At 36.0% G+C, this 14724-nt stretch overlaps 1 protein-coding gene across 17 annotated transcripts in view; it reads left to right on the top strand.

The window, feature by feature from the left end:
• PAM (peptidylglycine alpha-amidating monooxygenase) overlaps positions 1-14724 on the top strand; it is a 286781-nt gene that overhangs the window by 196945 nt on the left and 75112 nt on the right. For all 17 annotated transcript variants that reach the window (XM_078447685.2, XM_078447682.2, XM_078447671.2 and 14 more), the window contains 3 exons: positions 11703-11751; positions 13422-13489; positions 14604-14684. In XM_078447685.2, the coding sequence (XP_078303811.1) occupies positions 11703-11751; positions 13422-13489; positions 14604-14684 (198 nt within the window). The remainder of the gene's footprint in view (positions 1-11702; positions 11752-13421; positions 13490-14603; positions 14685-14724) is intronic.

Here is a 14724-nt window from a genome sequence, read left to right as displayed (position 1 = left end):
CTAGACCTGGAGGAAACCCCACTAACCTCCCTGTTTCTGCCAATGGAAACATTTCTCTCTTCCTCATTCAATTTGAAAACCCTTCATCCTGCTCTGCATTTCTTCTCATTACAAATTAATTCTTATTTTCTCTATCTTTGAAAACTTTCAAGAATTTTTCTTCTTGCAGCAATATTTCTCCTCTTCACACTTGTCTATCCCCATCTTTTTTTTGCAAATGTTTCTTATTCTTGTTTCCCCAACTTAACTGAAAGAAGGATAAAATCTGATCAATAACCACAGTCCCTTCTACACTAACCCTTTATGTTATGGTATAAAGACTTGCTTAAGGACTAAGGGAATTTTGAGAGATAAATCTGGTCACCAAGGGGTTTCAGTATTTTTTTCGTTAATGTAGAAGTGATACTTAGCACTTATATACCTTATGTAAGTATAGTTACAGTATAAGTATACTATATATAAGTATACTTATAGTATAAGTATACTTAGCACTTAACACCTCTCAACTCTGAAGTGTTTTATAAATGTTACTTTATTCACATTACAACATAAACATATTTATTGAATTACTGAAAACTAATGCTAAATCAAATACAGGAGCTATAATGTTCAAAGTGTATTCCCTAATTAATACCAAGGACTACATGCATGCATAATTATATGTAAATTAGATTTTTTAGATTATTTTTTTTCACTGAAGAACCAAGCACAATATACAATAGTATTTTAAGTTGAGGAAGATAATTGGGTGGAAAATGTAGCCACTGATTTTAGATTGAGCTTCAAAAGGCATATATTGCAGTTAAATTACTGCATTTGCAGAATATGAAGTTCCTGTTGTCAAAACAAAGTAGGATAGTGTTGCCATAGCATACCCTCTTTTTGTTTATCATTCGTGAGCATTTAGAGGTTTAAATTAAATAAAAGGTGGAGAGCATCTTGCACAAAGGAGTTAAGAATTCTAAAGGAGGTGAAAGGTTAACCTTTTATATACATAAAAAAAAACCTTCCAAAATGATTTTAAAAATCATGATAAGGTCACGATCTCGCGGTCCGTGAGTTCGAGCCCCGTGAGTTCGAGCCCCGCATCAGGCTCTGGGCCGATGGCTCGGAGCCTGGAGCCTGTTTCCGATTCTGTGTCTCCCTCTCTCTCTGCCCCTCCCCTGTTCATGCTCTGTCTCTCTCTGTCCCAAAAATAAATAAAAAACGTTGGAAAAAAAAAAATTAAAAAATAAAATAAAAATCATGATAGAGCATTTTATATGAGAAACATTTTTAGCTTTATATTTCAAATTGAATTTAAAACAGTATCTTTGACTAAAACTTTGAAAGTCCTGGAGTATCTGGGTGCCATATTCAGTTAAGTGTCAGACTCTTAATCTTGGCTCAGGTCATGATTTCACTGTTCATGAGCTGGGGCCCCACATCAGGCTCTGCACTAATGGTGCAGAGCCTCCTTGGGAATCTGTCTCTCCTTCTGTCTGTCCCTCCCTGTTTGTGTGTTCTCTTTCAAAATAAATAAGTAAACTGAAAAAAATAATTTAAAAACTTTTCAAGTCCCTTTTCATTCCATTATTTATTTAATACTTTTTCTGTGGTTCCTAGACTTTTGCATGGACATTCAGCCCTCAGTGGGGAGAACAAACAAAAATTGGGAAGAATGCAGAAGAAAATTTAGATTATCATTTTTAAAATGAATATATACTAAAAACAGAGATACAGAAGTAAGAAAGTTGATAGGGCTTTCACTGAGAGAAAGGGAAAAAATATTTCATAGTAACCAGGTATGATATTTAAAATAGTCCAGTTTAACTAGAAGCTAGTTAAGTGTGCTGGGTTTTACCTAAAAGACAACTCCAGAAAGACTAATAAATGTTTACATAAGGCATATCCATGACATAAAGATTTAAAACTTAATGCCTTAGGAATGGGACACAAATGGAGGGTTTTCCCTCTTGATATGCATGCTGATTACAAGGGTATGTTAGCATTTTTAAATTCCTGAAGCTTAAGTACCTTTTGATTTGTGCACTTTTCTGTATATTATGTAGTTCAACAAAAAGTTCAAAAATCAATCAACAATTAAAAACTCAGTGCCATTTTTAAAAAATATTTACCTAGGATTGGTGGATTTTGTCTTTTACTTCCTTAGAATTATGATTCTGGGGCAGTTTTGTAATTCTGACAGAAGAAGTCACATAAATTCTAAGCTTTGCTGTAGATACTTTTTTTTTTTTGCATTCATAAAAGATGGAAACAGGAAGGTGCTTTGACATTAGTCATGCCTTAACATCCTCCACCAACAGAGTGATTATAAAAGCATGTTGGTGAGCCTGCCTGCCTGCCTTCCATTTGATCTCTTTTGGAAACAGCACAGGCCATCATTTGTGCAAGTCGTCTTCTTGCAAGATGGATAAATGCATTTTCTCTTCCTTGCCACAGGACAGATGGAAGCTAGTAATTTCTAGTCCCATAGCAGAGAATACAAAATCAAAAGAGGCCTACTTGCTGCAGTGACAGCTTCAAAAGGAATCCCTTTTTGAAGATTTTTTTTTTTTTGTAATGCTGGTTTATTTAGCACCGAAGCTTGTCTGTTTAAGCCAGCTTTCAACGGCCTCCAGGTTGTGTCTGTATTAGCAGTGCCCCTATTGCAGTTATATTTGCTAAACAGATACACATTTGCCGTGACAGCTCAAGGTATTCATGCTTTTTGAGTGAAGATTATTTTATATCAATGGATCTATAACTGGAGAGTACTGATATTCTGAGATTATGATTTCAGGGATCCATGGATTCTCTAGGAGCAACTTGGTGCTTCAAATTTTGTCTTGAAGAAACTCTTAAGAAAAAAAACTTACAGGTATACATTTTTTGGTAAATTTGGAGGATCATTTTTTACTGAGTACTGTCCAGTGACTTTGAGACCTGTACTTATGATACAGGTGGTACCACAAAAACAATAAAGGAGCTGTGTATTAGCTTCATTAAAACCAGAGTGAACACAGGAAAAGACCCCAATTTGCTGTTCCCTCTGCCTCCTGTGCTGTGTCCATCTCATCAGCTACAGCTTTTCCAACTTACAGAAAGAACCTTTTTTTATATAACCACACAGTCCAACTGTATAGAAATAACTTTTATTTTTTTAACAACATAGTCCAGCTGATAAAACTGACAGCAAGCTGTTCCAATGCGAAGGCGACTGGCTGTGTTTAATCTATTAAGAGACCACACCATCTATACTCCTAAGGGATTTTCCAAGTAATTTTGTCTACATGAAAATTTCCCTGACTTTAGAAATGAATTCCCAAGTACTCTCCCATTCTTGGTCACCTTGGGAGCCATGATGTAATCTCAGAAAAACATCATCTGTCTCATTGAGTTAATATTGTCCATTTAGAACAAAGAACCATAAGGTGAAGATCAAGCCAGTTTAATAAGCAAATAGTTACCACGCTATCTGTACAAACATTATTGCAGAATTATTGGTGTATACTAGTGATATCCTTCATTCATTTTTGTTTGTTCAAGACAGGGAAAAAGTTGGGAAGGTAGCCTTTAACTTTTGTTCAGAGCACTCTGAGAGAGTAGAAAGGTATGATACAGTTTACTATTTTCTTACAAATTTTGTGAAATATGTTTTTTATCATTAAAGATGTTACTTCTTTGTTTTTCATAAGACCTGGCAATGGTTTCAGGCATGCTTTGTCAGTACTTCCATAAGGAAAGGATCCATTATCCAAAACTGTGGTTGGAATGGTAGATAATGGGTATGCTTTATCCTTTACCACCTTCGGAGAGTGCAGTGAATTGAAATCCACTCTACAACTGTCTTTCTGAGGATTTTTCCAATTAGTGGGATGTAGTTTATAATAATATTCCCCCAGGATTGATGGTTAACCTATTTTTTTTTATTAAAGCAGGAAACAACCAAGACAAGATGAGCTCATGAAATGTAGAAGGCTATCTCTAGAGGGAAAGATTAGGAGACACCAAGAGTCTTCTAAGGACTTACAATGTAATAGGTTATTATCATGCATTATTCCACAGTTACTTTGCTACTTAACTATGTATCCAAGCAGGAACTACAAGCTATTATTAGAAAGGCAAGCTAAATAGTTTGGAATGGATAACCTCACATCCCATGCATTCACCTGCCATTAAGAGAAATGAACTTCCTGCTTAAGTGGATGTCCTTAAGTACCACTGGTTACTTATCCATTCTTGCTTAATTCCTTTATCTTAGTTTCAGGATATTTCATAAATAAAATCCCTTGGAAGTGTTTAAGAAATAGAACCTTTTTTTTTAAGTAAGTAATGTTTACTAACTAGTAACATTGGAGAATTAGTTTTGATACCCAGGTATGACCCAGTTAGCTAAATTACTTTGGCCAAAGCTCCTAATCCCTGCAGCCTCTTTTTCTCTATAAAGTGCCAGAGTTGAACTCCATCATCTCCAGAGTCCCTTCCAATTCTGAAATTCTGAGTCTATATATTTGATAAACTATCTTGCTGTGATTATAGGTCTCAGCCTCAACAGAGGAGAGCAATTTCTCAAGAGACAAGCTTGAGACCCTTGTGGAGTGGTCGTCCAGTTTTCATTTTGCTCAAGATTAGATTCTGATTGAATGCTGTTTTCAAGTTTCATCCAGTGTCTGGAAATACTTGTTTCTTCCGTTATCAGACTACTCTCCAGAAGTCTAACCATTCAACTACTAGTACTCTTTACTGTCCTATGCTGTGATGTGCTTCTAAGACATTATTAGACTTTCTTATTTTACATCTTTTAAAAAATAATTCTTTTAACTTTTCCACTGTTAACATCTTCACCATTACTAAAGCTTCAAGTACATACATATGACATTATAATGGAATATAATGACATATAATGAAATATATCCCATTGTCTTCTGATACCTATCTAGTGAGTGAAGTTTCATCTCTGTATCTTTAAATCCATTAGGCTATAATTATGTCTTACTAAAAGAGAACAGCGATCATGAAAGATCTCTTTAACAGGGACATCTTGGGTTCAATCCTCGATAAGTACAGAACATTAATAGCTAGGAGTCAAGTATTCACCAGTGTACCTTGAAGAAAGAATGAACCTATGGCCCAATCCAATGAGGAAGAGAATAGTTTACTTTGGGATAAGAAAATTTTAAAAAATAAATGAAGCTAGCTGGAAGGAAGACCTGTCAGGATTTTTGCATGAAGACAGTTGTGCAGTATAAGTGAATAAATGTAAATTAAAGCAACAGTTTCGGTATCAGGATAAAAATGGCCTTGCTGTCTTTTCTGCAAACATAGAATCCTATTGAACTGACCTCTAGTCCAGACCTCAGAAAGAAGCAGATTGTCTTCAGTCTGATCAGGGGATGCTTTATTACTAACAGTTGTGGAAGGATCTTGAAACAATGCATTATCAACTTTTTCATGGTCCTGTGGTACCCAGTCCAAGAATTTCATCTTAGCCAGACCATGGTACTTATGTCTTACTAATATTTCTTTATTTAGTGATTACTCTGTTCTGTATCTACCTAGTACAGACCCTTCTTAATCAGCATTTCTGTTCCTACTTTGAGAGTATTCCTATTTTGTGCAACATCTTTAAAATACCATTTCAATTCTAATTCCCTTTTTTAACCATGTCTTTACTCATTTCACATTCTCATGTTTGGGGTTGGTGGGTGGCCCCGTTGGTTAAGCGTCTGACTTTGGCTCAGGTCATGATTTCATGGTTCGTGAGTTCAAGCCCCACATTGGGCTCTGTTCTGACAGCTCAGAGCCTGGAGCCTGCTTCAGATTCTATGTCTCCCTTTCTCTCTGCCCCTCCCCCATTCTGTCTCTCTCTCTCTCTCTTTCTCTCTCTCTCTCTAAAATAAATAAACATTAAAAAATATTCTCATCTCCTTTTCCCCTTTTTTATAACTTTGTTAATAGTTGAAGAAATTTTATGTGGTCTAGTTTCTACAGTTAAAGAAATTCCATACCTATGACTATGAAATTATATTTGTTAAAATAAAATATTCATGTGTTGAAGATTTTTGGGATCTACCAATGAAAAGAATAATAATAATAACAACTAATATGTATTGGATATTTACTGTGATCTGCAAAGACTGTACGTTCTTTACATAGATTATCTTATTTATAGACTGTGGTTTTTTAGTGGTATCAGTATTGATTATGAATACTAAATCTACCAAGTATTAAAATTGATAACCTTCCAGATCCTACTCATTGTAGACAAAGGAACTCAAAGAGCACCTGGCTGCAACTTACGATCTTATAAGGCACTATGATCAAGTAACTGTGTGTGATTAAAATACACAGATTAATTTCAAACTTTCCACCCAACATGTCGTCCACTGTACAAACATGTACAATATTTATATGGAAATATAAATTGGGGAAGTTGTTCACTTCCTAGTCTAGCTTTCTTTCAAATTCAATCCTATAATTTCAGGCTATTTTAGTTATTTGACTCATTACTGTTCCTATCTATTTTTAAGCTATGGAATTCCATTTCTCTGGTCTTCTCCCCTACATTAACTTTCCCATCTATTTCCTCTTCTCTCTTCTTTCCTGTTTACTTTCATTCTAGTCACAGAATCAGCCTTTCCGAGGAGTTTTTTCAGCTAGCTTATGACGTTGACATTCTGAGTTCATTTTCTATACATTTCTTAATGATCTCAGTCCTTATTTTGATTTTTTTGTTTTATGTGGTAAAATATTAGCAGAGGCACTGATGTATTTTTTAATGATAATAAACCTTTTAAGTTGTCATCCATTTTTATGATGATGCATGTCAGAGACAGATTCATATATAGCCTAGCGAATTGAAATGAATTAATTCTTATGAAGCTTCGTATCCTGTCGCTGAAGTACTGTGTTGCAATAGAAGGGCAAAGTCAGAGCACACTGGAAACCATCAGTGAAATATGCAAAACTAGGAGAAGTTTCTGAGTTCACCAGAAGTAAGATCAGAGTAGAGGTTATGGAAATAAGAATGCATCACTATGGCAAGGATCACAGTGGGAGTTAGAAGGTCATAATCTCCGCACCAAACACTAGGCTGAAATATGCTTCTCTCCAGAGCTACCACTTGCTGTAGGAATATCAGTGGATCCAGGAGCCCTCCAGGCCCCCAGACCACCTTGTTTGAAGGAGTTTAAGTTGCTCCCTCGGGGACCTCTCACTGTGTGTGTATGCAAGCACACGGGATCTTCAGGGTAAACTGTAAAAAGTAGCATGAGAAGAGATTACAACCATTTACAATAATAAAATTTGACTTTGAAATGATATATATGTAGCAGTTGACTGTAATAATGTCTAAAATGTATATAAGTAATGCTTTATAAGTATTTTCCTCACTTGGAGATAACTTCTACAATTTTATTCAACTTAAAATATCATTGTTAATGGGTGCCTGGGTGGCTCACTCAGTTGAGCATCCACTCTTGGTTTCAGCTCAGGTCATGATCTCACAGTTTCATGAGTTCAAGCCCCACGTCAAGCTCTGTGCTGGCAGCACAGAGCCTGCTTGGGATTCTTTCCCCCTCTTTCCCTCTCTCTCTCTGCTCCTACCCCACTCACGCTGTCTCTGTCTCACTCAAAAAGAAACCTTAAAATATCATTGTTAAAATGTGTATCCATTATTAAGTAACTGTGTGTGATTAAACAGGATTTATTTTTTTTATGCTTATTTGTTTATTTAGAGAGAGAGAAAGTGTGAGGGGAAGGGCAGAGAGAGAGGGAGACAGAATCCCAAGCAGGCTCCACAATGTCAGAGCCCAACGTGGGGCCTGATCTTACCAACCGTAAGATCATGACCTGAGCTGAAATCAAGAGTTGTCACTTAACTCACTGAGCCACCCAGGTGCCCCTAAGTAACAGAATTTCTTAAAGTAACACAGAATTATAACTCTATTACCCCATGATTAAATAATGATGATAATCCAGAGTGTTCTGTTTAATTTAAAACATACTGTCTACATGCTTACACACATACCCGTGCACACACACAGCATAGTTTTTAGAAATGCCTTGTTTCTTGCTGATTCAGTGGATCACATTGACCAGATAAATTTGATGTAAATAAATTCCTTCAGCAGTGACTCAGAAATTCTATCTAGTGTGGTTTTTAAGTGTATCTTGTAACTAACTTTAATTCTATATATTGTTATTTCTTGAGCTTTTTGTAAAATAGGCAAGATTTTTACTTTGGATTTTTATATGTATATTCACCAACCCTCTACCCATATAAGAGTCACATTATATAGGAAAAAAAACCAAAACGTAGAGCCTTAAAATTCAATCTTTCCTAAAGTCATTATGATATGTGAATCAGAAGTTCAGATGTTTTTCTTAAGAATGTGTTGATCATCTCATATTACTACTTGAGTTTTTAGCTGATTTGCTATGATTGTGTGGTATCCTTGACCTTTTTATAGGATATGGCATGTGGTTGATAAACATGAGTTCAAAAGAAAACCTGTACTGTGTCTTTATAGTGGAGTGAGTGGTGAGACTGTGACTCACTCTTAAAACTCTGGAGTGAAGTAAATATACAACAATTACATAGCAATGGCTCTTATTTAATTTGGAGAAAACTTTTATAAGTCTGGGTATTTAAAAAAAAAAGTCCTCAAATTAAAATTTGACATGTATAGACTAACATAAGTTTTTTACTTATTTTTGAGCTTTTCTCTGAGTAAAAATCCTCTCCATTTAGACAATTCTAGTAAAGAACATTATCTAAAGGAAGACACACTGTCCCTGGCATTAGCTGGCATGTTACTATTATTAGTAACATTCCTGCTACTCTGAATTTGATGACATTTCAGCCTTAATGATGAATTTCCTTAATAGTTTCTGAAATGTGTTAATTTATTTATTAGTTGTTCCTGATTTTCTTTAAGTCATGGTAAAGAATATTAGCCAAGTCGGATATCAAAATGTGACTCACTTGGTTCTTTTAATGCAAAAATGTAATGTAAATCCAAGAAGCAATTCTCATTGCACACTGGCCCTTTTGTTTGGATGGACATCATATGGGGAAAAACTCTCCTGGTATATCGTTAATTAAAAAAATTTACAAAGCCTAACATTCAGTAATTAGTCATCTATAAGTGCCAGGTACTGTGCTAGGTGAACACCTATATGATCCTATCACTTCATTCCTTAAAATCTTCCAGTGGCATCTGTCAGACAGAGAATAATAAAACTTTTAACGCACTCTGCATGGCCTACACAATCTCTAGCCCCAAGACCACGCCATCCTTCCTGGATCACAGTGGATAAAATTGCTATGCACTCTCACATTATCCTGTTGAGTTTACTGTAACATTATTTTCTTTATATATTCGGTGTTTTGTTTTTCTGTATCTCTCCTACCTACCTCATTTCCTTATCCCTCCATTTGCATTAGAGCGTAAGTACCGCGAGAGCGGGAAACTTGAATATATTATTTTTCACTACATCCCCCATGTATAGAATAGTGTCTTAATATAACAAGTACTCAATAAATATTAACTGAATGAAAGGATGATTATTGTCTCTCAAAATAACCTTATAAGATGGGTATGATGTTTTTTATACACATGAGAAATGTTTCCTAAAATTGACTAAGCTAAATTAGTGAGTCTCTGGAGTTTGGAAATCATTTGGCATGAATGCACGGTATACTTTCAGCCATTCTCTTTTGATCATGTAGATGTTTACATAATTCTGGGTGAAGTCCTTGGCTAATCATATTGAAAGTAGTACAGACTAGGCATATTTACTATAGCTCATGTAGTTCATTTAGGAAACCTTAGTCTCAAAAATAGTCCTTTGTAATGTTTAATTTAATTTTAATTTTGAGAGAGAGAGCATGAGGGGAGGGGCGGAGAGAGAGAGGGAGACAGAGGATCCAAGTCGGCTCTTCACTGACAGCAGAGAGCCTGATGCGGGTGCCAACTCACAAACCGTGAGATCATGAGCTGAGCCAAAGTCGGACACTTAACTGACTGAGCCACCCAGGTGCCCCCAAAATAATTTTTTTAGGACCTTAAAAAACAATACTTAATTATCCTTTCTATATTTAAAAGCATGGACAAAAATTAAGATAAACCTGTGTTGTTATTTGTTATTATTTTCTCATCTCTTTAAATGTTTATTTATTTGTTTTGAGAGGAGGGAAGGGGAAAAGAGAGAGGGAGCAAGAGAGAATCCCAAGCAGACTCTGTACTGTCTTCACAGAACCTGATGCTGGGCTCAATCTCACAAACTGTGGGATCATGACCTGAGCCAAAATCAAAGAGTTGGACACTCTACCGACTTAGCCACCCAGGTGCCTCATCTCGCCATCTCTTTAAAACTCACTTGAAATTAAAAAAAAACAAAAAACAAAAAAAACCTCACTAATATGATTATGAAAATATCACCACATTGGAATTTGATTTAGGAGATTAGATAGAGATCCCTTTGTAAAGTGACCAAAAAAAACCTGATTAAATATAAAATGTTTACCTTTGAATTTATTCCTGCACTATCTTTGTTAAAATCAATCTTAATACTATATCGAGAAATTTCCTTTGTGTTTTATGGCCAAAGTATTAAATAATGATTTGTTATACTTTCTGAATTTTATATCTGGTAAATCAAAATGTATATCTTGTTAGTTAGGTTACCTATTTTTATATATTACTGTATGAAGCTACCTTTGTTTTTCTCATAAGAATTACAGCTGAAACAAGGAAATTCCCATAAACTATTCTATCTGCTGTTATTTGTTAGCATACTTCACTTCTTAATTTCAAGTATAAATCTGTCAATCTTGCACACACACAGTAGTTATTTATATTAAATCAACTCAAAATTGAGATATAATGTGTTATAAATACAATAAAATGTGAAGTAAAAAGAATTTAACATATACAGAAATAGAAGGAATGAGTAAGTATGAGTTACTACTCATGGTCTCTGTGGTGACAGATCAGCAAGTTCAACAGAGATAAAAATTAGGATGGGTCATTTAAATTTTTACCTTCTTTCTACTTCAGGAAGGCAAAGGCATAAGGAAAAGGATTTGTCAGAGGTCTCTAAAGGGTCCTTGACAAAAATAAAGAGATGGTCAGAGGCTTTCCACTGCAGTTGGGGTGAAAATTAGCATCAGGTCTCTATTTAGGAGGTAAGAATGGGCAAGGCATAGAAGTTAAACAAAGTGATTCCTATTCATATATCAAAAACATTGCAGACTCTAAACATGGCTGTATCTTGAAAGGTCAAAGTATGGACTGCTACAGTTTTTTAAAAGTAGAGAAACTAGTTGTCTGGAGCCACCATGGAGCAAACCATCCAGTTAATCAACTTTTCTGGATGTTTCAAAGAGGTCGCTCATTCATAAAGAGCAGCAACAACTTTCTTCTCTAAGCTTTGACTAGTATCTTGAACGTCTGCAGGAAAGCAGTTGACTTAGCAGTTTGCGGTGTCAAGAAAAAACCACAGACTTTTGTTGTCATGATGCATTGGAGATTAAATATATTCATGAATATGAAAGTACTCTGCAAACTATAAAGCACCATTGAGATAAAACATAGTTGGGTGTTTTTAGTGTTGAGTTATAATCGTTTAAAATTTATTGGTTTGAAATTCGATTTTCACATTTTCATATTTAAGATCTGTATTGTGTGTGTGTGTGTGTGTGTGTGTATTTTCAGATAATCACAAAGACTGTTCTGGTGTGTCCTTGCACCTCACCCGCCTGCCGTAAGTACTTCCAGTTACCCCAGCTCAGTGACAGCTTTAAGATCTTTGAGAACTTAAAAGTGGGAAATCCACTGGATTCATTGTCTATTGCTGTATAACAAATTACTCTAAATTTAGTGGCCAAAACAACAAATATTCTGGGCACAAGCTTAGCTGGGGGCTGTGGCTAGTGGTCTCATACAAAGGCTGTGATCAAAGGCTCAGCCAGGGTTTCAGTCATTGGGCTCAGCCAGGGTTTCAGTCATTGGGAGCGAGGGGTGGAGAGGGGTCCCCTGAGGTGGAGCCACGTCCGGGATTACTCACATGGCTGTTGACAGGATTCAATTCCTTGCTGGCTGTGGGCTGGAGGACTCCCTCATTTCTTGCCTCGTAGGCTCTATACAAGACAGCTCACAATATGGCACCTGGTTACCATCACACCCAGCAACAGAAAGCAAGAAAGGGCGTGTAAGATAGAAACCATAGCCTTTTTGCAGCCTAATATCGGAAGTTACTGAATAATATAGAAGTCTGATAGGTGAAGAAAAGAGTTGCCACAAATCTTTATACTCTGACTCCTATGGAAAAAAAAGTGAAATTGCATTTGCCTTATTCTGCTTGTTAGAAATAACAAATGCCTAAGTCTAGTTACTGTGCCCAATCCATGCTTAAGGGAAGAGGATTCCACAAGGGCATGAGTGTCAGAGCTAAGATATTGAGAGCTAACTATTGGGAGCTTTATTATAAGCCAGGATTCTCCAGAGAAATCAAACCAGTAGAAAGCACACACACATGCATGCGTGCACGCACGCGTGCGCGCGCGCACACACACACACACACACACACACACACACACACACACACACATGTATAGAGAAAGCCAGATTTACTTCAGAGAATTGGCTTACATGATTGTGGGGGCTGGCAAGTCTGATCTGCAAGGCAGGCTGGAAATTCTGGCAGGAGTCAGCATGCAGACTCGAGGCAGACTCCAGTGCAATCTGGAGGCAGAATTCCTTCCTCTTCCTGGGACCTCAGTCTTTTCTCTTAAGAGACCTAGGGGCGCCTGGGTGGCTCAGTCGGTTGAGCGTCCGACTTCAGCCCGGGTCACGATCTCGCGGTCCGTGAGTTCGAGCCCCGCGTCGGGCTCTGGGCTGATGGCTCAGAGCCTGGAGCCTGCTTCCGATTCTGTGTCTCCCTCTCTCTCTGCCCCTCCCCCATTCATGCTCTCTCTGTCTCAAAAATAAATAAACGTTAAAAAAAAAAAAAAAAAAAAAAAAAAAAAAGAGACCTACCCACAGGGTAAATGGTAATCTGATTTACTCAAAGTCGATAATTAACATGTTAGTCACATCTAAAGAATACCTTCACAGCTACATCTAGACCAACGTTTGACCAAGCAACTGGGCTATCACTTGCTTCACCAAGTTAACACATAGGATTAACCATCACAGGAGCCATTTAGAGACTGCTTTCCAAGTGCACCATGCCATAAAAATGTGTTTTTAATTCCTTGCCCAGGAAATTAAGTTATTTTAAGAAAAACATCTATTCTACCTCTTTTTCCATATTGTTTTGTTTTAGTTTTCACGTGAATCTTATAGACTGGTGTACTGAAGTATATCTTGTTTTTCTAAGGCCATAGTTTTGATGTTTCAAATAGTTAAGATAAATATTATTGTTTCCCGCAGACAGCCATTAATTGCTGGCATGTACCTTATGATGTCTGTTGACACTGTTATTCCACCAGGAGAAAAAGGTAATTATTTTTTCAGATTTACGATGATCTCATTACTTAATATATAGAAATGCATTTACAGAATATTTTTAATAAAATTTTGAAATGACCAATATCTCTGAAAACTAAAACAATTCTTATTATCATCCTTAGATTTAAAATAGATTTTTGTATTATTCTAGGCCAGTAGCTTATTATCATCCATTCTTTTATTGAGATGCTAAGAATTAAGGTCCATGGGTAGGTAGTAAGTTATGTAAATGAAAGAATAAATCCTGAGTATTTTACAAATCAGTCTTCCATTCTTTAGATGCCAAAAACAAACCTCATAGCATACTGTGACATAAACTTGCTACAGAGAATATCAGGTTCAAAATCAAGAAGTTAGCAAATCTTGATTTGACTCAATCTTCGAATTCAGATATACTGAGCTTAATTCTCTGTTTGTAAAATGGGGATAATAATAGCTGATTCTCCTAAACTTACTAAAAGCTTTTGGAATAAGTGTAATATTATTTATCAATGTATCTGATCTTCTGATGAAAATGCCCTATTAAATATTATTCATTTGTTTTTACTGGGAATCTTTTAAAGCTAATGACAAGTATGGTATCATTGTTACTGCTTACTTATTATCAAAGACATATTTATTGAATAACTACAGTGTTTTAAACTGAAGGGAAAGAGATGTATATGAAGTGGTTCCTTCTCAACAGGAGCTGTCAATCTAATTACCTTAGGTGTTTGCAATTTTTCAAAAATCCTTATTTTCTAAGAAATAAAAACAATTTTTAAGCTTTTTCAACTGCATAAATTTCATGGTAAAAGTAACAGATTAAGCCTATGTTTTTCCTGACGGTATGTCTTGATTTGGTCCTAGACATTTTGTTTGTGAAGGAAATTAAATGTGAGGGGAAGAGGTTATTGCAAGAGGGTAAGAGGTCATCTTAGTAAATTGGCTGGCACATAATAAGCATGTAATATCCACTGAATACATGAATGCATGTCCACTTGATAGGAAAATCCCTGTGCCTAGCATCTTGTACATACTACTACCTATACATACTTTTAGACAAGAATAATGTTGTTTTCCAGCTGGTTAGTGACCTGTTTTCTGTGTTTTCATTTCTAACAGTGGTGAATTCAGATATTTCATGCCATTACAAAAAGTATCCAATGCATGTCTTTGCCTATAGAGTTCACACTCACCATTTAGGTAAGAACTTTAAACTATAGGTTAAATTATAAATATTTAC

This window comes from Panthera onca, chromosome A1, assembly GCF_046562875.1.
Source record: "Panthera onca isolate mPanOnc1 chromosome A1, mPanOnc1 haplotype 2, whole genome shotgun sequence".
Taxonomy (NCBI): Eukaryota; Metazoa; Chordata; class Mammalia; order Carnivora; family Felidae; genus Panthera; species Panthera onca.
Note: the sequence above shows the minus strand (reverse complement) of the source record. Positions and strands in the feature narration are given on the sequence as shown.